The sequence below is a fragment of the Pimephales promelas genome, chromosome 19, assembly GCF_988280905.1.
Source record: "Pimephales promelas chromosome 19, fPimPro1.hap1.1, whole genome shotgun sequence".
NCBI lineage: Eukaryota > Metazoa > Chordata > Actinopteri > Cypriniformes > Leuciscidae > Pimephales > Pimephales promelas.
Genome location: NC_142787.1, coordinates 29,574,424 through 29,598,779, shown reverse-complemented (window position 1 = coordinate 29,598,779; position 24,356 = coordinate 29,574,424). Strand labels below are relative to the sequence as shown.

Sequence of the window (24,356 nt, the reverse complement as noted above, 5' to 3'; positions counted from 1 at the left end):
GGTACATTTCAATAAGGACGACTATTTTGAAAAAATGGAATTTGCCACACGGACCATAATGTGCTGAAGGATACGGCCATCCCATCGATAGCACAGACAGGACAAGTGGATCACCTGCGGCTGAGGTAAGTGTTCCGTTATGTTTTTAGATGACCTACTGTAACAGTGCCTTTAGCCAGATCTAATGTAACGTTAGTGACACTATTATATGATTAGGGTATGAATATGTTTTTATCTTGATGCGGTGCGGACGCGCTTGGGGAAAAAAAACGAGCGCGTTTACCGCGTTGAACTTGCACCCTGCGCGGCGCGCCTAGTAGCCTAAATTTGAAATAACCATGGAAATAACGAACTTGAGCGTGCAAAAGGGTACGATAGGCTGTGAGTTCATTGTGCAAAAACAATTTGTGCTATTACTTTCCCCTTATTCTATCCTATAGTAATGCAATACTGTATATTATATAGGCAAATGTATTTACTGTTGAATACATTTGGTTCAGCTAATAAATTGCATTTAAAATATATTGATTCCTGTAATAAGAATTATTTATTCATGTGATATTTATAAATCTGGGTGCGTTTTTGGTTGGAAATCAATGAAACATGGTACTGTATTACCTGGTCTCCCCTGTTTATTGTCACAGCTCATACAATAAAGCAAACACCCATGATAAACTATGCTTTTCTATCTAACGTTAGTAATTGCTGACTCTTTATTCCAACGCTGAGCGAAGCGAACTCTCTGCTCCTCGTCACGGTGCGTCTCAGGTGATTGTTATCACTCTGCCCAAGTAGCAGTGCTTCCCCTTCAGAAAATATAGTATTTATACAGTCAAAAGATGTCTGTGTCTCATATGGCCTTGATATTTGCACACTCTGTGACTATACAAACCACAACATGTAAATAGGAAAACGTTTGCGTTATTTTGTCACTCATTTGGATTAGTATGAAAGCTGCAACCATTCACATCCAGTCTTTGTGCTAAGCTAGGCTAGCGGTGGGTGCGTCAAACAGACTTATAGCACGCACAGAGATGAAAAAGGTATGTATGGACTTATCTAACTCTGGGGGGTAAGGTGAATAGGCTAAAGTCCCAAAAAGTCGGAGTGTTCCTTTAATGCCTTAATTAGAAAAATGAGGAAAACTCCAACCTTTAAGGACGCAAATGTTCTTTGAGAATGAATAATGTATCATAAATAAATAATTTTTTTCCCTTAAAATACAGGGTGCATAAGTCATTGCCCCCCTATGTTAAATTCCCATAGAGTCAGGCAGATTTTTATTTTAAAAGCCAGTTATTTCATGGATCCAGAATAATATGCATCCTGATAAAGTTCCCTTGGCCTTTAGGATTAAAATATCCCCACATCATCACACACCATTCACCACACCTAGAGATTGGCATGGTTTTATTTCAGTTAGCCTAATAGCTGGTTTGATTTGCATCGAAAGATGATCTTATGTAAAGTACCCCATGCCAATCTTTTAAGTTTCTTTTTAAAATGCATTATCATATTTTAATTAAAACTCATAATTAACTACAAATAGCTAATGTTAAGGAAATCTGTTAATGTTTTGTTGCGCGTTTCTGATTTTTTTTTTATTTTTTATAAATATCGGCCGATATATCGGATTTTAAAACCAAAAAATATTTGTATCGGTATCCTTCAAAATCCTTTATCGGTCGGGCTCTTGTAACAAGACTGGTAAATGCATATATTTATATTAAATTCATAGTGAATGAATGAATGTAGTGGGAAAGTCATTTGACTTACTGAGCATAAAGACAGTGACATTTTATTAAACGTTGTGACCGTACATTCATCTTGGCTCCACAAAGAACGGGTCATCCTCACTCTCGCTCTCATCCAGAAATTCCTCTCGCAAGGGTGATTTCTCTGAAGCCATCGCCTCCATTTGGAGGTCTCCCCTCTTGCGACGCAACCAACGAACCCCGTCTCGAATGCGGCTGAACTTGGCAGAGCGAAGGTGCCAGATGAGGAGAGCGCAGATCAAGATGCTCATCAAAGAGGCTAAACGAGGATAAAGGACAGTTTACTACGACATTTTTATAGGAGTCCTTTCATTCAAGTCATTCATCAGTTCACTCAGAGGGAGTTTGACAAGTAGAAATTGCTTAGCTCATAATTATTATGACCTGAATTTATAACAAAGATACGCTCGAGTGTGTTGAATGGCTGGTATGAGACACTTGTTGCACACTCCAGTAAGCTAGATTGATAATAGAATATCACATTAATAAAAGCTGGGTGACTTTTGTTGCTAAACAGCATGCAATTTATAAAAAAAAAAATTGTATGGTGAAGAAAATGCTGTATTACTGTTACTACAAATAAAGCTCTTTGACTATGCTATGTTAGCCGCGAAAAAACTAGTGTAACACGCATGATGCAAACATGTTACTCGCGGTAAAACAAAAGATTCAAACAATAAAACAAACCGTGTCGAGCTATAAAACTCAAAAATTCGTTTTCTGATAAAGGTATCCAAACAGTTGTTCACCTGTCTAATAGAACACATAATATATTAAAACATCTTTGGTGTTTCCATAGAAGTAAAATAGTAAATGGATTTATCTCATCTTGGAAACATTTGGGATAACATAAGTACACAAATCAACTATATCAATATATAACATTTTTATAGTGGTTTTTGCATTATTTTAAATCCACAAATCTTACATTTTGTGCCTTTAAAGGATTAGTTCACTTTTGAAAAAACTTTTGCTGATAATTTACTCGCCCCCATGTCATCCAAGATGTCCATGTCTTTCTTTCTTCAGTCGAAAAGAAATTAAGGTTTTTGATGAAAACATTCCAGGATTTTTCTCCATATAATGGACTTCAATGGGACCCAAACGGTTCAAGGTCCAAATGAGAGTTTCAGTACAAACTGCAAACTGTTCAAAGGGCTTTAAACGATTCCAGATGATGAATAAGGGTCTTATCAAGCGAAACGATCACTCGTTTTATAAATAAGTAAATAAGTTTTATAAGCTCAAACGCTCGCCTTGCTCTGTTCTGTAACGCACTCCTGTTCGAACTCGTTCATCAAAATTAACAAATCTTTTTCAGAGTCATTTGGTTCATTCGGCGAAAGAAACGAACGAATTGATTCGGAAAAAGATTTGTTCATTTTGTTGAACGAGTTCGAACAGGAGAGTCACGAACGTGAGCGAACAGAGCGATCGTGTCGCTTGATAAGACCCTTATTCATCGTCTGGAATCGTTTAAAGCCCTTTGAACAGTTTGCAGTTTGTACTGAAACTCTCATTTGGACCTTGAACCGTCTGGTTCCCACTGAAGTCCATTATATGGAGAAAAATCCTGGAATGTTTTCATCAAAAACCTTAATTTCATTTCGACTGAAGAAAGAAAGACATGGACATCTTGGATGACATGGGGGTGAGTAAATTATCAGCAAAAGTTTTTTGAAAAGTGAACTACTCCTTTAAGACTACAATAGAGGATTTCAGGGAGAAAAGCATAATAGCTACTCATTTAATATCAACTTCTTTTGACCAATGAGATCACTGGAATTAGAACAAGTGTTAAGATTTACCTGTGGCAATGACAAACACTCCCCGGCTGAGGGGAGCCCTGTCTGCTGTGAAGGCAATCACAATGGGACTGGTCACTCTGTCTGAGGATATATTCACCTAAAACCACAGACGGAGAATGAGAGAATTGTAGAATGTGTGCAGTTTAACCTGCTTAATATTAACCTGCTTCAGCTTAATATTTTATTTTTTATTACACTACAGTACCACTGGAGTTAAAAACATTACAAGCTTACCGCTTTAAATCAAGCTAAGGCAAACAGAGTTTTGAACACTGGCTGGTTATGCATTTTCTCAATTATGTATTTTGGATCATTTCATCTGTATGTATGTATGTATGTATGTGTATATATATATATATATACACACACATACACACCGTTAGCTACTAAAACACACCTGCTGGAGCACTTGCTGATATCCATGGGCCTGAACCTGCAGCTGAAGTGTGCCTGGAGCCACAAGAGTGGTGAAGTGACCCTGACGGTCTGCGTGAACAGTCACAGAGCCGTTCACCATCACAACAGCATCCGACACTGGGTGGCCTTTACTATCCCTCACAAAACCACTCAGACTTCTGTGAACCTTCAGGAAAACATAGGTTTAAATACGGTAAGTTTGGGGTGCTTGAAAATATGTCTGGCTAAATTTTGAGAAGATGAGAAGTTAGTTCGAGCGTGTCCACCTCCAGCAGCATGCGGAAAAGAGGCATTCGGTTTTCCATCCACATCGAGAAGAGCTGACGTTCAGGTGGGAACAAACAACAGCCAGTGTACACATTGATCTCAGGGCAAACACCCACATCCAAACTGAAGTCCTGAAAGAGAAACATTTGTAGTTTCTTTAAAAAAAGACATAAGAAGAGATATGCAGAAAATAAGATTGGAGTAAAAGATTAGAAGATAACTGAGCTAAATGACAGATTTCATTTTGGTGAACTAGAGCGAACGCTTGATCATTTGAAACAGTTCTGCATTTTAAACAGTTATGCAATTTACATATGAACTCGACGGAAAAACATACGGAGAGCTAGAGCTTTGGTTTCGGCTCGGACAGCCACAAGACCGCACCAAATGCTGTAAGTGCGTGTTAGATATCAGGAATGATTTTTCATGTTTTGAAGATGAAAAACGAACCAAGCCCAATCATGGGTCTCCAGCCAACAAAGTTTAAATCCCGTTCTTATAACGTTTTTCGCATTAGGTCAGTAGACGGAGAGCAGGCGGTCTTTAAGCGGCTGTTCGAACACATGCGCGTTTACACTACGAAAGCAATCGGGTTGAGTGGGTTTTTAAACACCTCTGGAAGTGGTTGAAAGTAGACAAGCGCAAAGCATTTTAGACCCCGTTTACGAATTTATTTAGTATCGTCCGCTTGTGATCCGATCGACCTTGATACCAGGTGTAAACAGGGCCCAGCATGGCCAAAATGGATCAATGAATACATATAATTTGATGTACATTGTGTTAAATACATGAATGAGTCCCAACAAGCAAGTCATAAGCGATAAACATCACGACAAGAACAATCTAAAAACATAAAAACTAGAGCCAGACCGATATATCGGCAGACCGATATTATCGGCCGATATTAGGCATTTTCCAAACTATCGGTATCGGCAGTTATAATGGCGGATAAACGAATATTTCAAAAATAAAATAAAAAAGGACGAAACACGCTTGAACCATGTCATGAGTGTTGGAGTTGTATAGTTTGTCCACCAGAGGGCACTCTACACCGTTCCTGTTGGCAACACTCGTTGAGTTGGTCACGAGACATACATTGCTTGAATAACAATTAAAAGGACATCCCCATCAGTTCTCTTAACTCAAATAAGCATGACAAAATTTGTGACTATCATGTCCAGTTTCAAATAAATAAATAAAATATCGGCCGATATATCGGAATATCGGATTTTAAAACCCAAAAATATTTGTATCGGTATCGGCCTTCAAAATGCTTTATCGGTCGGGCTCTAATAAAAACAAACAAAAATCAGCCATTCAGACAATCTCAAATGATCCAATACCTTCATACTGCCAGTGTGAGAACTGAAATCCGCACCCTTCAGGATCCCTCCTGGGATTGTCACTGTGGAGTTAAAGAATGATGAAGTCATCTTCATATCATGTTTTGCAGGGGTGCCCAATCCTGCTCCTGGCGATCGACTGTCCTGCACAGTTCATCTCAAACCCTAATCAAACACACCTGAAGTAGCCAATTAAGGTCTTTAGGATCACATTCAGGTCTGTTTGATTAGGGTTGGAGATGAACTGTGCAGGACAGTCGATCGCCAGGAGCAGGATTGGGCACCCCTGATGTTTTGGGATTATTTTGCTATGTAAATTTTTTGCTTTTCAACATTACCTGACTTTTTTGAACATTTCACGTTACCCAAGTGCATGAAAGGATGACTATTGGCATACAAGGAAGCCAAATATCTCAACGTCTCCTCGTTTTGTTCTGGGTGAAAATCATAAACCCAATCACTCATTTATGAACTGTGCAGGTTTATACAGTATAACAGAGTTTAATATTAAAAGGGTTAGTTCACCCAAAAATGAAAATGATGTCATTAAAGCCCTCAGACTAAATCTAAACGATCTTAAACTGTGTTCTGAAGATGAATGGAGGTCTTACGGGCTTGGGACGACATGAGGGAGAGTCATTATTGACAATTTTCATTTTTGGGTGAACTAACCCACTTTTTTTGGAAATAGGCTCATTTTACAACTCGCCCAGTACTGTTTTCTAATCCATTCAGCCGATTTTCTAACTCTGCGGGAGTTGTAAAATGAGCCTATTTCCAAAAAAAAAAGCGGAGTTAGGATCCAACACAATGAATGGGTAATAGTAACATATATAAACAAATATTGTGCTGTTGGTTACCATGCTCAATAGGTCTGTCATATGGATACGTGGCCAACAGAGAGCCTCCATCCAGCACTACTGAGAGAGAGAAACCCCCTCCATAAATCAGATCCATCACTGAACGGGTCTCTGGCTGCACTGATTTATTGCCTAAGTATAAATACAAATGTCATATTCACTGACACATTACACAATATTTTGTTAATGACATCATTTCAACGCAGAGTAATGACTGACCATAGAAGAAATCAGTATCCAGATCTATTCCACGAGCATTGGTGTGCCCAACACTGGAAGAGCAGACTCCTTCAAGTGCCTGCTCCCTACCATCAGGGTTCACACACGGGAGAATCAGGATCCTGCTCCGGTCAACCAGCTAAGAGGAACGGCACAAAAACTGGAGTGATGACAGGTACACAAACTCCGTCCCAAAACCTAGTAAGCCGTCTACATGAACGCTATCGTAAATGCACACCAGACCAATCCTAAAGGTCCGGTTACATTTAATATTCCACTGCGAAATTACATGGACGAAATCCAGTCGTTTCGATCTGTGATCAAGAGTTTTGCGAAAGGCCAAAAGAGTTCCCCAAGAAGATTTCACATGTTCAATTTGGTCATACAAATTGATTGGATTCACCAACAGAAATCATCTTTGGTTTGAAAGTGACTTCTACATGAGTTGCGCTTCATACGTTGCTCAACTTTTCACAAGCCCCTTTTCCACCAAAGCATTTTGAGAGCCGGTTCGGAGCCGGTGCCTGCGTGCAAACCAGTTTTTTTGTGTTTCGACAGCCAAAGAACCGGTTCTCGGCCAGACTAGAACTGTTCTTTTACCACGTCATGCTTACGTCAGGGTTTAGATGTGTCCTAAACATCTTTTCTGACCATAATAAAGGATCGCAAAGCCAAGAGAAACATTTGCAGAAACACGATGGAGTCCGCCTTTGTAATGGTTGTGCTTGAAGTTAACGCAAGCGTTTCTATTTTTGTAATTTTTTTTATTGAAGACATTATAAGCAAAGAAGAAAAGTCACAATATAGAACAAATAAATGGAAAGAAAGAAAAAAAGACACAATTACAGGGGTACATAACTTATCAGAAAAAAATTACATATCGAAAAGATTAAAAGTTGTTTTTAAAGGATAAGTTCACTTTTGAAAAAACTTTTGCTGATAATTTACTCACCCGCATGTCATCCAAGATGTCCATGTCTTTCTTTCCTCAGTCGAAAAGAAATTAAGGTTTTTGATGAAAACATTCCAGGATTTTTCTCCATATAATGGACTTCAATGGGAACCAAACGGTTCAAGGTCCAAATGACAGTTTCAGTGCAGCTTCAAAGGACTTTAAACGATTCCAGATGATGAATAAGGGTCTTATCATGCGAAACGATCGGTTATTTCAAAACTTATTCCAAAAATGTAACTTTTCTAAGGACAAATGCTAGCCTTGCTCTATTCTGTGAGGCACGTTTGTAACGTTGCGTAATACGTAATTACGTTCAAAAGTCCGTTTACAAAAAAAGGAATTAAAAGGTAAAACAACGATGTCGGACGATTTTGATTCTGTATTTCCGGCTACGTCGCCCGTGACCTTTTGAACGTAATTACGTATTACGTGACGTTACAAACGCGCCTCACAGAATAGAGCAAGGCTAGCATTTGTCCTTAGAAAAGTTACATTTTTGGAATAAGTTTTGAAATAACCGATCGTTTCGCATGATAAGACCCTTATTCATCGTCTGGTGTCGTTTAAAGACATTTGAAGCTGCACTAAAACTGTCATTTGGACCTTGAACTGTCTGGTTCCCATTGAAGTCCATTATATGGAGAAAAATCCTGGAATGTTTTCATCAAAAACCTTAATTTCTTTTCGACTGAGGAAAGAAAGACATGGACATCTTGGATGACATGCGGGTGAGTAAATTATCAGCAAAAGTTTTCAAAAGTGAACTACTCCTTTCTTTCTAAACCAAGCTTTCTTGGTACACAAGTTAGAGAAAATCCGAAAGTAATGTTGTACTTGCAAGCGTTTCTAGCTAAGACGCATGGCGACGTAACGACGTTGTTCCCTGGGCGCTCTAGTCAGTGGAAAAACAAACAGGTTCTGAAGCGGTTCGCAAGTTGAACCAACTCCGAACCAACTTTGAACCAGCACCAGTTCCAAACCAGTTCTTTTTTGGTGGAAAAGGGGTACAATGGACCTTTTTTGTTCGCAAAATCCAGCCAAAAATTGTTAAAATGTGACAACATTGCAGAATCAGTCATATACACTCATACATGCATATACACATTTTTGCACTCCCTCTGGAAACTTTCCGTTCAACTTCTGTGAGCAAACGCAGGGCTGGTGTTGGAAATAATATAAGGTGAGAGAAACTACTATATTTCATTGTTTTTACAAGAGGACACAATGTTTTGTGAAGCTTGCCTTGGTGATGGCGAGATTCCTGCGATAGTTGAGGCAGAGAGCAGAAGCAAACTCGAGCAGTAGCTCTGGACCTGCCGCCGCATCCCCATGGACTCCGGCCACAAAGCGGATCTTGGGCTCGGCAGGTTGAGACATCTTCAAATTGCCAGCGATCTCAAGGGCCCATATAGTTCTGAACTCAGTGCTTTGACCCAAACTGACCCCAAGAGAAAAAAAAAAGTGACGATTTAAACAATGACATTTGAAGTTTCACAATATTTTCCATCAAAACTAGAGCCCGACCGATAAAGGATTTTGAAGGCCGATATACCGATACAAATATTTGTTGGTTTTAAAATCCGATATATCGGCCGATATTATTATTATTCTTATTTCAGAAACGCGCAACAAAATATTAACAGATTTCCATAACATTAGTTATGTTTTAACTGAAATAATATGATAATACATTTTAAGAAGAAACTTGTTTCTATTGTCACAACAGAACATCAAAATATTTTAAAGTTCTAATAAATTAAATAACACTTAGTCCCTACATTGCCTTACAGTTATAAGCTACAGTACCTTATAATTATGTCAGCTCGCTCATCCCTTTCCCTGCTCTTTTTGACAACACTTATGACATGGTTGAAGTGTGATTCGTCAGTTTTTTTTATTTTTGAAATATTCATTTATCGGCTATTATTACTGCCGATGCCGATATTTTAGAGCCACACCGATATTATCGGCCGATATTTGGCATTTTCTAATCAAATCTCCATTCAATGAACTTATTTTGCATCACATAACTACAAAAATGTGCGTGATGCTTGGCTAGGGTGTTCTGAGTGGGTTGGTATGGCAGGTGGGTACTAAAACATCTCATTCTCCAAGTGCTCAGCAAGCACGGCCAACCACTTGATAAAGACACATCTTCAGGATTACATACCTGTACAGCCGTGTGATGTGAGGGAAGGTTAATGTCAGTCCTCTCAGGAACTCGGAGCGTTCCTTGTAGGTTCGGTACTCCAGGGTCTGAGCAGGTAGAAGGCCGCGGACCATCCGATCCAGCCCGCCAGGGACTAAAAGCTGCTCCACCAGTTTCTCAAAGTCCTTCTGTTCTACGCTAGATGGCTGCAATGCATCTCTGGTCAGCTTAAAGTCCACCTGCTCCACCCGAGACGTCAACACCCGGACGGATGCCGACATCGGAGTATAACTGGGGGAATAGAAATAGCACAAGAAATGTAATGGCTGACCCATTTTATAACTGGGAGATTTCTGTTGAAGGGTAAGGGCTCACTCTGGAGCAGAGGCTGTGAGATGATAAGAACCAGGAGCGAGGGGTCTCCAGTATTGGCCTGTGCGGCTGGTGCGGATTTGATGACCTGAGCCTTCCACCACAACCGTGGCATTAGCGATGCCTTTTCCAGACTGACTATCAGTCACCACACCCCTCACAAACATATGAACCTGACATACGGGACATCACATAAACCATGCACATGTTTAGCTCATCGGAAATGCAATGCGACATGATTAAAAATGAGTCACCTGCTGAATGAACTGTAAGAGCGCTTTGTGATTCTTCTCCCAGTATTCTGAGAGCGAATCCTCCGGTGGGAGCAGCTCACAGCTCAGGCCGATGCTAACGGCTAACGTGTCAGTGCCTTGATACGCCCAAGTCAGCATATCAGTTCCTACCAGTGTGCAGAAGGCAAAAACAATGTTGGAACAAAATGTAATAAAATAATGATTTGGGGTCAGTATCAAGGTCAAAAGTTTTAGATCAGTAAGATTTATGTTTTTAAATGAAGTCTCTTCTGTTCACCAAGGCTGCTTTATTTGATGACAAAAAAATGACAAACGGTAATATTATGACTATTTAAAATGACCGTTTTCTATTTTAAAAAGTAATTTGAAAGCTGAATTTTCAACATCATTACTGTTGCGGATTACACATCAGTTTTCAGTGTCACATGATCCTTCAGAAATCATTCTAATAGGCTGATTTTATGCTCAAAAAACATAAATTATTATTTTCAATGTTGAAAACAGTCGTGTACCATTTCCCCCCCCAAAATTCTACGATGAATAGAAAGTTTAAAAGAACAGCATTTATTTAAAATATAATCTTTTCTAACATTATAAATGTTTTTACTGTAACTTTTGATCAGTTTAACTCATCCTTGATAAATAAAAGTATGTTCAAAAACAAAAAATAAATTCTTACTGACCCCAAACTTTTGAATGTTAGTGTTTAATGTTACAAAAGCTTTCCATTTCAGATCAATTCTGTTCTTTTGAACTTTCTATTCATCAAAGAATCCTGAAATAAAAATGTAAAAAAAAACTGTTTTCAACATGGATAATAATCATAAATGTTTCTTGAGCATCATATTATAATAATTTCTGTAGGATCATGTGACACTGAAGACTGGAGTAATGATGCTGTAAATTCAGCTTTGATCACAGGAATAAATGTTAAAGGAGTAAATGTTTTTCTGATATAAAAAAAAAACCCTTGCAATGTTTTAACTGTACTACAGCACTTGTATATCGTTGCCCTGATTGCTTCTATTGTTCTCCTCAGATGCAAGTTGCTTTGGATAAAAGATCCTTCTAAATAATTAAATGTAAATCAGCATGAATGATTTCTGAAGGATCACTGAAGACTGTATGAAATGAGGCTGAAAATACTGAATTAAGGCTATTGTAAATACAGATATTTTCTTTAATTATGACTTTGATAAGCGATTACGCTTCAGTCTGACCTGTGACCGCAGGACGACGTTGCTTTGAGCGCTTTCTCTGTCTGGTTCTTGACACGTCGCAAGCTTGGGGCTCTTGAAAAGCCTGAGATTGCTGGAAACAATAAAGCGAGTCAGTAAAATTAAATTTGAAACAATTCATGATATATACAGCATCCAAAACACACACCAAATAAAAGGCTTCTGCGACTGATTTAAACATGTTCTCATCCGTGGAGTCAAGCGAACTCGGATACACGACTCCCCTAAACCCTGCAGAAAACAACGGCAGTTCAGTTTTAAAAATATTAATTAACATTGAGAAACTTTCTGTACTTTCTTTCTGTACCTCCACGAATACTTGCAGACAGCACAAAGGAATGGGCCTTGATCCAGTTTATCACAGCTTGAGTTTCTGCTTCAACAGTGTTCTTCGATTGTGACTGTTCAGGGAAGTTCGCATTCAGGTCAACACGGTGACTGTTACTGCGTCCAATAATACTCTGGTCTCCTGAGACCCGTTCCTTGTGAGCTACGAGAAAAAAAAAATCAGTGTAAATACAGAAGAGAGCAATTAAACAACCTGCCAGTTTATTTTGCTTGTACCTTTTAGCGCGAATTCATACCCATCTGGGTTCATGGAAGGCATGACGTGAATTCTTGTGCTATTGACCAGACGCGTGACCAATGGATCTTTGTCATAATTGCGGCACAAGTATTCAACCAGGTTTAGGAGAATCTCACGGCCGATAAACTCGTTTCCATGCAGGTTACCCACAAACATGACCTCTGGTTTGCCTGCTTAAAGTAAGGGGAGGACGCATCAATGTAAACTAAACTAGCAGTCAAAGGTTTGGATATTTTGAAAGTCTCTCCTGCTTACCAAAGTTGCATTTATTTGATCAGAAATGCAGCAAAAAAAAAATTAACGAAAAAAATTAAAAATCTGTTTAAATATGTTTTTAAATGCCATTTATTCCTATGAATTTTCCTCAGTGTCACGTGATCCTTGTGCTAATTTTTTGCTCAAGATATCTAATTATCAGTATTGATAACATGATACACTACCATTGAAAAATGTGGGGTTTTTAAATTAGACATTAGTATAATTAATTTTGTAGGGCTCTTACGGTGTAGCTAATATGTAAAAAAGTTAGGGCTCTTACGGTGTAGCTAATATCATATGTAAAAAAAAAAATGTTTACCTTACAGTATAGCAAGTTGCATTTTCAATGGGTTTGTAAAAGGGTTATTCATACATGTTTGGCCAGAGTTGTTGCATTTACACCGTTCTGACCAGCAGGGGTCACCAGCGTGTGGCGTTTCCAACGCTTCGACACACTGAATCATTTTTGTTGAATTGATTCGAAGCTCTTTCAAAGCTCATTTCTCCTATTACTTTTGTCAGCTTACAAGACATTTTTAAGATTTTAAAAGAAATTGGTACTTTTGATTCCTTTTAAATTATTACTTTGAAATGAAATTGATCAAAAGTGACAATGTTGCCAAATATTTCTATTTCAAATTAATGCTGTTCTTTTGTACAGTCTAGTCATCATTAAATCTTATTATTAATTATTTATTAATAATTGAGCAGCAAATCACCATATTAGAATATTTCTGAAGGATAATGGGACACTGAAGACAGAAACCGTAAAAAAATCAGCTTTTCCGTTAAAGGAACAAAATTACATTTGAAAATATATTTATGTATAAAAAGGCTTTTAGGTATTCTATTTCTGATCAAATTAATTCATAGGAGGGTGCATAAGAGTTAAGAAAATTATTAACCTAGTGTGTTACACATAAATAATATAAAAATGCGACTGTATGCAATTGCACCTTGCTGATCAACACCAGGATTGGTGGAAATCTCCATCACATAAAGATTCCTGCCCTGCACTGACCGTCCCACAGAGTTCAGAGAAGTGATGGATGGATAGATAGCACTAAACAGTTGCAACATCATCTCCATTTGATCATAACTATGATATTTGAATTCCAAAGACTGGATTGGATATTTTGAGGAGGGAGGCCCTGGTGTGCTCAGATCTTTAGTGTGTCGTTCAGAGTGACCTAACATTAACATTTCCTCAAGCGGTTTCTCAAGAGTGAAGTTTAGCAGTGTGGCTTTGCCTTCGATCACCGGCACATTCTTCACAGTATTTGAAAGGTACCTGGAGGAAACACGAACATTTCCATTAATGGATTAATTCCAGCTCATCATTTTACTTTTAAGCATCTACACATAATCACCCAGGTGAGCTAGCAGTGATGTCATATCTTCCAGGGAGCAGCAGGCGATAATAATCCCCAAACGTCCAGCTCGTGATGTTGTGATCAATTCCAGACACAGAGATTGTTGCATCCGGGAGACCAAAGCCTGATCTGGTCATTACGAAACCTCTCACACCAATATGAGCCTTAAACAGAAGTAAAATGAGATTTGATATCATTAAAAATAATAATTTAATTAAATTGTGGACAATAGTTCCACTCAAAGGAAACATGTTATCTCACCTCAAATGCTTCATGTAGAATGAAGTGAACTGAAGTGAGTAAACGACTCAATTTGACTTGACTGAATCAAGTTATTTTGAAGGAAACGGTCAATTAGAGATGGGCACTTTCGAAACAAAGTATTTGTAAAGGTTTTGAAGCAGTGGCTCAGAGCATCTATCAAACGCTTTACCTGATCTCGGATCAGTTTTATACATTTTAATTAGACATTAGTATAATTAATTTTGTAAAGTTAGGGCTCTTACAGTGTAGCTAATATGTTAAAAAAAAAAGCTTACCTTACAGTAAGGCAAATTGCATTTGCAATAGGTTTGTAAAAGGGTTATTCATACATGTTTGGCCCGAGTTGTTGCATTTACACCGTTCTGACCAGCAGGGGTCACCAGCGTGTGGCGTTTCCAACGCTTCGACACACTGAATCATTTTTGTTGAATTGATTCGAAGCTTTTCAAAGCTCATTTCTCCCATTACTACTGTCAGCAAATACATTTTCTTTACACATATGAGGTGTTGGCATCCATAAGAAGTTACTGCTTACATCTAATAGCAATCATGAGTTTTGTTGAACAAGCAGTATGCCATTCTACACGCTAAACATCCCAATCAACTCACTTTCTGTATGTAGGCAAGAAGGGCTTCCTTGTTGTTGGTCCACTCGGTGTAAAGCTGAGAAGCTGGTGGATACTTGCAGCAGCTGAATTTAAAAGTGACTTCAAAACAGTTCCCTTTGAGGTAGTTGAAATCCTGCATTCCCCCTGCGACACCAAACCAACGATCAATAGAGTTTCACTTGGTTAAAATACCTGACTTATGTCCAACAGTTTGTGATACCATCTCCGGAGCTTTTGTTAGGATCACCAGGGCAGTCAGGATTGTCCATATTCATAATGGGATGCTTCTCAATGTAGGTTTGTGCTATATGGCGAAATAGGTCTTCATCGGCGATCAGGCCTGGGCTTGCAGAAGTACTGTCGTCATCAAAAGGGAAGCTGGCCCCCACCAAGCCCACACGTAGACTACCAGACAAGACGAACCTTGAAAAGGCGACAAAGTCAACAATCTCAAACCACCAAACAAAATATCAATTTTTGTGATATCAACTTCAAATTTGGAACACAACTTGGTTAGATATATGGCTTTGATTTTGTAAAATATATGTTTTATATAAAAGAAAAAATATTAAGTACAGTATATTTGATTTACTGTAAATTTAAAACTTCCATAACTTGTTCATACTTTCATTTTTTTAAGTGCTTTTACTTCAGCATTAATCTGCTGAGTGTTTTCTTTAAAACAAGACCAAACTAAAAAAATATATAGGTATATATTCTAAAGCATTCTTGAATTACAACCAAGTTTTAATAGTGCATTGTAAAGTCCATTCTCAAAAAGGTGATGGTTATGTGCCAAATCAACCATTTGGTTGAGCATGTTTTTTTTTTTAAATAAATAAATAAATAAATAAATAAAAACATACTTACGTTTTTCATGGCACCAAACAAAAAAAATGTAAAGTTAGGGCTCTTACAGTGCAGCTAATATATCAAAAAATATGCTTACCTTACAAAATTTCAAGTGCTGTTGTGTTGTTGATTGACACTGTGACATCTGGTGTATTTTTATGGCATAACATAACTCAAACAGATGGTAGAGATGGCTCAATCATTTCTCAATAAAATATAGGCTAGTTACTGTGCTCAAACATTTGGTCGAACAGGCTCGTTTTTTTTTTTTTTTTTTTTTAATTATCGGTCAGTGATTCAATACAATTATTTCATTAAGGTAACCATTATCCCTCTAATATTTGTATTTTATTTAAAATAACAAAATTGTAGTTTTAGAAAACTATGAGAGGCTATTGGAAAATGATTTCAATAAAAAAATGACTTAAAGAAATTGTTCACTTTTATATTTATAAGACCCTTATTCATTCTGGTGTCGTTTAAAGCCCTTTGAACAGTTTGCACTGAAACGCTCATTTGGACCTTGAACCGTTTGGTTCCCATTGAAGTCCATTATATGGAGAAAATCCTGGAATGTTTAGCAAAAAAAAAAAAAAAAACTTAATTTCTTTTCGAATTAAGAAAGAAAGACGTGGACATCTTGGATGACATGGGGGTGAATAAATTTTCAGCAAAAGTTTTTTTTTTTTTTTTTTAAAGTGAACTACTCCTTTAATGCATACTACAATTGACTACAATCTTTGAATAAAATATTTAACCACACGGCCAACTTACTTTTTCTCAAGAATCCATCTCAATACAGCCGTGACCTCGGGTGTATCATCTGAAGTCTTGCTGGAGGGCTTATCCTGGTCTGGGAAACTCTTGTCGAGGTCATAATGTCTTGCGTTCTCGCGGCCTTCGGCACTTCCAGTGCAGTCTCCCTCCGACGCGCGCTCAAATCCGTCAGGATTCATGCTGGCCAGTATATAGATGTCCGTTCGGTTCACCAGCTCCGTCACTCTCACATCACGGCCATACTGAGTCAACAGGTACTCAATCAGATACATTAACACCTGCCTTGATAAAGCCTCGTCTCCGTGAATGTTTCCAACATACTTGAACCTGGGTTTGCCCGGTTCGTCCGTACTCGGATTCGTTGTTATTCTCATGACCCAAAGCTCCCTTCCCTCGACGGACTGTCCGATGCTCGCGAGGCGGCAGATATGCGAGTATTTGAGAGAAAAACTCTGAAGACGGTCGGTCATGGCAGCATAGTTGTAATATCCCCAGTATGTCTCTTCATTCACATTGTTGGTGTGTCTCAAACCAAGTGTTTCGTGTGGAACTATTAAAATGTGCGGCAAAATGAGCCACAGAATATGCATTGCGCCGCGTTTGTAGTGGTTTGCGAACATTTGACATTTAAAAATAACCCTTTGTTTGTCGTTTTATTGTCAGTTTTTTTGTTGCGCCATTTCAAAATTGGTCTTCGTTTGGTCTGCAAGTTAAACCCTTAGAATCAAAATTAGGGACACTAATAGATTCCACTTGGCTTAATCAGTAATTAGTTTGCACAGGGCCAAACTAAAACGATGGATTAAACCACTGCCGTTTAAAGGGTAAATTAGGCCTACTTGGCAAAAGTCCGTAACATTTTCGACCATTAAATTAATTGTATTAATGAAAAGTGTATTTTAGGTGCTGTATTTAGTCATAATGATTTTAATGAGTTTATTCACCTTCTAGCTTTTATTTGGAGTTACCTTGCATAATAAAGCGAGAAGTTAAAAATTGCCATCATGTTTATGGCACTTTATGAGGGGAAAGCCATTTGTAGTGGTGTTAGAAACCACGAGTGTATAACTGAATACCCATACACTGAGGGTCGCGACTCGCGATGAATGAACTGTTGGGCAGCGTCTGAATCACATCCTCTCTTGAGTACTTGATTAAGTGATTCACGACGGCTAAAAAAGAAGGTATATTTTATACCATGAGTGTGAATAATCTGGACGTACATCGCCATGTTGCTCTAATCACGTGACCTACGAGCGTCAGTTGCGTCGCTTCACCGCCATTCTCAAATCCTCTCCCGTGGCCTCATGGGATAGTAAAGTGTTTTTCATTTGCACACCTCAGAATCTTCCTGGAAGAAGTTGGTCATCCGAGTTCTTTTTGGCTACTCCCTCATGAGTAGGCCTACTGTTAATTCAGACATACTGCTTTTGTCACATACTGCCATTTCAGAAGATATCCCGCCCGGTCTCGAAAAAAGATGGCGTCCGCTGCTGCATCATCCATCCATCCAGTTTCCAAAACCACTGGTCTGATGTGTGTGCAGTGTAATATCATATACAGGTATAATAAATTCCCTTTTAATTGATTATTAAATTGTTTAAATATTTTTTCTTGTTTCTATGACAACACAAATATTTTCATTAGGCTACTGAAGCTGCTTGCTATGTTTCAAGTTATTATTAAACGGAAGGCACAAACTATACAAAAGCTGCATGGAAGCTTGTTTCCGTCACTTAATGAAAAATAAAAAAGGTAATTGCGACTTTTTATCTCACAACTCTTGACTTTTTTTCTCACAATTGCGAGTTTACATCAGAATTGCAAGATATAAAATCAGAATTGAGAGATATAAAGTCAGAATTGATTGATATAAAGTTGCAATTGCATGTTATTAAGTCAGAATTGCGAGATATAAAGTCAGAATTGTCAGATAAACTATTCTGAGGAGAAAAGTTAGTCTTTTCCCCCCCCTTAATAGAATTGGCCTTATAACAAGATGTCAGAATTTCGAGATATAAACTCGCAATTATGTGTTATAAAGTCAGAATTGCGAGATGTAAACTCACAATTGTGAGGAAAAAAGTCAGAATTGTGCGATAAAAAGTCTCAGTTCTTATTTTTTCAGAGTTGTGACATTATTTCTTATAATTGCTACTTTATATCTCGCAATTGCATCTTTATTTCTCACAATTCTGACGTCATGAGATATAAAGTCGCAAATTATTATAATTATTTTAATTCAGTGGCGGAAACAAGCTTCTATAAGATCATACCGCTGGAGCAGCGAAAGAGAGAAAGAGAGTCTCTCAATTGCATGTAATATGAAGTCATAAAAAATTGTATGTTTAAAATGTGAAAACTTAGTTCAAAATAGTTTTAAATGGAGAGCACCATGTCACCCTCTAGGATGCTGTTTAAAATGGCATTTAAACACCCAGTGCTGTCAGTTTTATGAAACTTTTGCCCCCGATATATGATGATCTTCTTCCAAAGACCCACTTCCTAAAATATAAATGCAGCTATTTAATTTTACATTAAATTGCAAATATAAAGAGTAACATTTTATAAATATATTAGGCTACAATATAAATGAATGTTTCCAAATATTTAATTATTTGTTTTTTACATGATAACTGCACGAAACTAAGAGAAATGTATATGCTGCACTGTATAGGTTAGGTTAAGATTCAATTTTTTGCTGTTAAAATATGGCTCATAATTTCAGATCATTATTTCTATGGACCCTCTAGTTCCCTCTTGTGGTCACTGGGGGTCTCCACCCTAATACAGCTGCATTTTAGAGATATTTTTTTTACCCAATAATGTTGAAAAATTAAACATAAAAACTCCAATTTTTGTTGTGTTTGTTACATTTGTAATGTCTAACATTATCACCTATCCACTTTACTCACCGTAATTTAATTTAATTTAATTTTGTATGTGTCAGTAACCAAAAGGTAATTTAGTTTAGTGGATTACAATTTTGAAAACACAAATACTTAGAGGTCTTGCTATGTTAATATAGACTGAACAAAAGGCTGTCCTTGTAAATTCTTCTGACACCTTGTATCTTTTCACTTCATTTAATTTTAGACAATTCATTCCACCTTCTCATTTTACGCTCATCTGTGAGACTTGAATCTGTGAGAGTCCTGATGTTCATGTAAGGTCAGGAAAGATCCACACACTACAGTCAGCTGATATCAAGTATTCTGTTTTTGTGTTTCCTCAAATTGTATACTCATGTTCTTTATTCATCAAAAATCGTACAGATGTTGACCATGAAAACTGCAATGGCTACGATCATGATGATCAAGTCATGACGAAAGTAGAGCAACGCTCTCAGCTTCACACCACGTCCGTCCGGCTGGAATCATACAGGACTTTTTCTTCTGCGGGTTTTATCTCGTCGTTCCTGCCGTCAATAGTTTGTCTTTCTTTCCTCGTGTAGTGGGTAAAAAAAGTGCTGTGGACTTGTTACATTGGTGTAACACCAGTGTACCAGCCAGCCGTCGTGGTCAACAAACCGTCTTGCATGGCTGGAAAACGGAGGGATGGAGGAAGTGGAGGATTTAAGGGCTCAGGAGGAAGAAGACGGGAGGGAGAAGAGAGGAAGGACACAGCTGGCTCCTCTCAGTGCTGGATCCTACGGATAGACTGGATCTGAGGGGTCTGAGCGTGGCAGCCGTACTCCCTGTAGTGCCTGTACTCGCCTCCGTGGCAGTCGCACTCCATAATGTACTGGTAACCACGGTAACCAGGATACTGGTAGCATACAAAGCTAGAGAAATAGGAACACAGCATGTTACCATGGAGCACACGAGGTCTCAAACGTCTCCCGAACCGAAGCACTCGCGCTCCTTTCTCACATGCAGATCAAAAAGCCAGAATGCAAGCCACTGTTTGGACCCTAACCAGTTAATCAGACGATCAAAATCCATTGGAGCAATGGTACTCACGCGCCACTCATGACTTGGATGGAGCCGACCTCGTTGTTGCACCATCCCATAGCCTGCAGAGAGGGGTAGTCACCGCACACCTCCCACTGCCTTCCACCCATGTTCTCACACTCGAAAAGCATCATACGGGAATCCTTGTGCATCTGTTTCAGAATGAAGAACAACATTTCGGCTCATGACTTGGAACTTGAATTAAACTGGCAGTGGCCACGTCTCACAGGATGATGAACCAAATTGCAAATGGGAATGGAATTTACTGCAGTGCAATTTAAAGAAATTTCATGCATCGCACTGCGGTGTAATACTTAAAATGAACAAGAAATTGCATTCTGGGAAATGTTCTTCCATAACGCTCCGTAAAATGAGTAAGAAAATAAATAATCTTTGGCTTTTCAAACATTTATTTTTAATTTAAAATTGCTTTTTTAATTAATTCAAATTTAGATGTCTTTTGTGAATGATATGATGTATGTAAATTGTAAATAATTAAAATAATAATAAATGTATAAATAAAGATGACTTCAAACATATTTTCATTTTTTTATATAAATATATATGCAAATATTTTGGACTTTATAATTAATTTTTGATAATGCCCCTTACATGTATATAGGCAATTCATATTGAAAAATTTAATGTAATTTGAATTATGCTTACTGGAACCTGTGTGCTGGCTCAATTCAAATTACATTTTTCCTCAATTTAATTCTGAATGGAGCATATCCTTAATTTTTATTATCAGTATACCTCTCTCATACTGCCTGATTTTGCATTCCTGTCCGAAAATGTACCCCCAAACAAAAACTTTATCCCTAAAATCAGAGGGAAATTATAGGTTATTAACACTGTAAAAAATATTTTCATGATTTTTAATCACAACATTATTTCTTTTGTCAAATCAACCTAAATAATTTATGTAGTTCAGATAACATAATATTTTACGTTTCTGATGATTAATTCAATCACCTTCATTGGATTAACTCAATTTTTCCATTTTTAAGGCAGCCAGGTTACTTTTTTTTTTAAGTTAATCCAACAATATTTTTTTACAGTGTTGAAGAACCTAATTCTAGTTTTAAGTCTAAACTTGACTTAAACTGTAAACTTGTCCCTCAGATCTGATTGGTTGATTAGAATGATGTTCCAGGATCAACAAAGATGGTGATCCACTTGGTTTTGCCCTGCTTTTTTAACGCCATCTATCTACACTCACTTTTCAGAAACAGTGATGATCGGAAAGTCTACTGGTGGGTGTATTTCGTGTTCTGGTGCAGATGGTCTCACTCACAGCAGAACAGATGGGGCGGAAGGACATCAGCCTCTCGATGCGATAGGCATTGCTTCCACTCCAGGCCTCCCAGCATGGGTAATCTCCCTTCTCCAGGATGAACTGCTGACCATTGAAGGTAGAGTGCTCAAAACCTATCCAGCTAGAGTCACAAGAGGCAATTAGGACAAGGGTTGGAGAGAGGAAGAGAGATTTACTTTGGTAATCATAGAAGTGTGCTTTTACTCACGCGCCACACTCCACTTTCAGGGAGCGGACGGTCTCCATGCCGAACTCCATGATGTTCTGGCAGCAAGCGGTGAACTCGCAACGCCTGCCCTGGAAATGCTCCTGGTCATAAACGGTAATCTGGGAAAGAAAGAAACAGTATCTTTTGTTTAGCATGATTTAATTAATGGGATAGTTCACCTAAAAATGAAATCACTTACTCTCCCTCAGGTTGTTCTAAACCTGTGTTCATTTCTTCTGTTGAACACACACACAAAAAAAATAAAAAAAAATATATATATATATATATATATATATATAATTTTTTTTATTGAAGAAACAAAAATATTTTAAAGAATATATAGTAATCAAACAGTTGATGGACCCTATTGACATCCGTAGTGGGAAAAAAATACTATGGAAGTCAATGGCTACCATCAAGTCTGGCTACCAACACTCTTTAAATGATCTTTTCTTTAAATTATCTCTGAACTTCTTTTGTGTTCAACAGAAGAATGAAACTCATTCAGGTTTGGAAAAAACATGAGGGAAATTAAAATTAATTAATTAGAAATAAAATTAAATCACTATATGCCTACCTTCCATGGTCCCATGGGCATTGACATAGGGTTTGTCAGAGCCATTGTTGCAGATATATCAGCGCTGACTGACCTGCATGCCAGGAAACAGACAGTCATGTCAGAAGTTCACAACACTGCTCACTGTAAAAAATAATCCTGTAAAAAAACGGTAAACTACTGGCAGCTGTGGTTGCCAGCATCATACCGTAAAAATACTGTTTTTGAAATTAACAGCTAAATACTGTATTGTTAGCTACAGAATAAAACTTTGATTTAACAGCTATATACTCTAACACAAAAACAGTAACACACCGTTTAGTTACGGTATGATGTTGGCAACCACAGCTGCCAGTAGTTTACTGTTTTTTTTTACAGGATTTCTTTTTACAGTGTACCCAAAAAAAGAAATAAATAAATGCTAAAATTAGTGGGTGTTTTTTCCCAAATGGCCAGAGCATTTTTTCAATTGTTTTCAATGGGAGCGTCGTAACGAAAAGCTGAACCCATGGCATTTTCCCACCGGACGCCGAGAATTTTAAAATGTTCAACTTTGGTTAAAACGTTCATCACTGTCACTTTTCAATCAGCTGTCCAATCACAGTGGAGGATGGGCAGGATAAAAAACCCACACATTGATAACAACAAGCACATCTGTTCATCTAAAAGAAATCCGGGTCAAAACAAGTCAGCCTAAGTTAAGTTTCACGCGTTGGTAGACTAACTTGTTTTTACTGTGAGAAAAAAAGGACAAGTGCTTGTTATAAATAATGACATGTATGACAAGCCTGAACACTGTTGTATCAATTAAACCGAGTGGCTTATATTACTCAGGTCTGCTAATTAAAACCTCTTAATTAAAACCTCCCCTATCTTAATTATAATTTAGCATGTCTGATTGTATCAGTGGATCATTGTTTGATAAGTCTGCCTAATTAATGCTCACTATGGTGTTCCAAGCTGGTTTAATCACTATCCGGTTTCGAGTTGGCATAGGTACGGGGTTTACCAGACTTACCTAACAGAATGAGCTGTGTGCGTTGAGGGAATCCAGCACGCGGTCTCCTGCTCAGGCATCTGTGGGGCTATTTATACAGACGCCGCTTCAATGGGGCTCCCTGATTCACACACCCCGGCTGCGGTCAGCACTTTGCTTTGGATGCCTTTTGTTTCTGTCCTGAACCTTTCTGTCCTCCGCACACTCTTCACAATGAAGGGATCTCCACCAATGAGGGGCCATGCAACTCTCATGTCACTCTACCTGGTGATCACTTCACTTTTACACTGCTTGAGGAGTCAATTGCCTCATTTTAGGTCAAGTGAATTAACTATAAGATTATGTGATATGGTTATATTATATATAAATTTGCAGGACACTAGGTCATAATTACATTAGAAACTTTTGCAAATGATTTCTCAAAGTTACATTTTTGGAATGAGGAAAACTGTGCGTTTTAATGAAGTATTTTATTTAAGTTGTTCCAACTGTTTGCTTTTTACAGTGTATTTGCACGGACTCTATAAGGAAAATATTATATTCAAATTTGTGCAACATAAAAGGTTTGAATTTGGTGATGCCTGAACACAATAATGATTATTTATATATTTACAGTGTTTAGTCTCCAGTTTATCTGAGCGCAAACCTTAAGCCATAGTTTACAAAAGGCCCATATGTTTTTTTGGGACTTGGAGAATGTATTATGAGGCAAATTAGGGAGACGATGTCTGAGAAATGCAATGAGTAACACGGATGAGTTTCTGTCCTATAAATGGCAAAACATGACATTTAAAATGCTAATATGAATCAGTGTTTTCCAAAGCGATGAAGTGGATACTGCTTGACTTTAAATCTAGACAAAACACCATTACGTTTTTTTTTTTTTTCATTCCCCAACAATGCCATTGAAGAAATATTTTAGAACATTATGAGGAACATTTTAATAATC

General features: G+C 37.8%; 2 protein-coding genes across 3 annotated transcripts; both read right to left on the bottom strand.

Annotated features, from left to right (window-relative positions):
* Nucleotides 1-1,782: 1,782 nt before the first annotated feature.
* Nucleotides 1,783-17,120, bottom strand: cpdb (carboxypeptidase D, b). 2 transcript variants are annotated; one of them, XM_039676853.2, is made up of 21 exons: nucleotides 16,373-17,120; nucleotides 14,967-15,169; nucleotides 14,748-14,890; nucleotides 13,872-14,038; nucleotides 13,458-13,792; nucleotides 12,222-12,416; nucleotides 11,965-12,147; nucleotides 11,806-11,888; nucleotides 11,640-11,730; nucleotides 10,420-10,565; nucleotides 10,169-10,338; nucleotides 9,815-10,084; nucleotides 8,887-9,082; nucleotides 6,690-6,828; nucleotides 6,471-6,602; nucleotides 5,949-6,044; nucleotides 5,611-5,672; nucleotides 4,267-4,398; nucleotides 3,981-4,166; nucleotides 3,584-3,680; nucleotides 1,783-2,034 (listed from the first exon to the last, which is right to left on the bottom strand). In XM_039676853.2, exons 1-21 carry the CDS (start codon nucleotides 16,993-16,995, stop codon nucleotides 1,823-1,825), a joined length of 3,861 nt encoding a protein of 1,286 aa, XP_039532787.2. In that variant the 5' UTR covers nucleotides 16,996-17,120; the 3' UTR covers nucleotides 1,783-1,822. The 2 variants fall into 2 exon arrangements, with proteins under 2 accessions (XP_039532787.2, XP_039532788.2); XM_039676854.2 differs by having other exon boundaries at nucleotides 12,222-12,413; nucleotides 16,373-17,118.
* A 2,478-nt stretch (nucleotides 17,121-19,598) lies between these two features.
* cryba1b (crystallin, beta A1b) lies at nucleotides 19,599-23,600 on the bottom strand. The gene is made up of 6 exons (XM_039675702.2): nucleotides 23,429-23,600; nucleotides 22,432-22,504; nucleotides 21,855-21,973; nucleotides 21,626-21,767; nucleotides 20,338-20,480; nucleotides 19,599-20,159 (listed from the first exon to the last, which is right to left on the bottom strand). Exons 1-6 carry the CDS (start codon nucleotides 23,485-23,487, stop codon nucleotides 20,012-20,014), a joined length of 684 nt encoding a protein of 227 aa, XP_039531636.2. The 5' UTR covers nucleotides 23,488-23,600; the 3' UTR covers nucleotides 19,599-20,011.
* Between the last annotated feature and the right edge of the window lie 756 nt (nucleotides 23,601-24,356).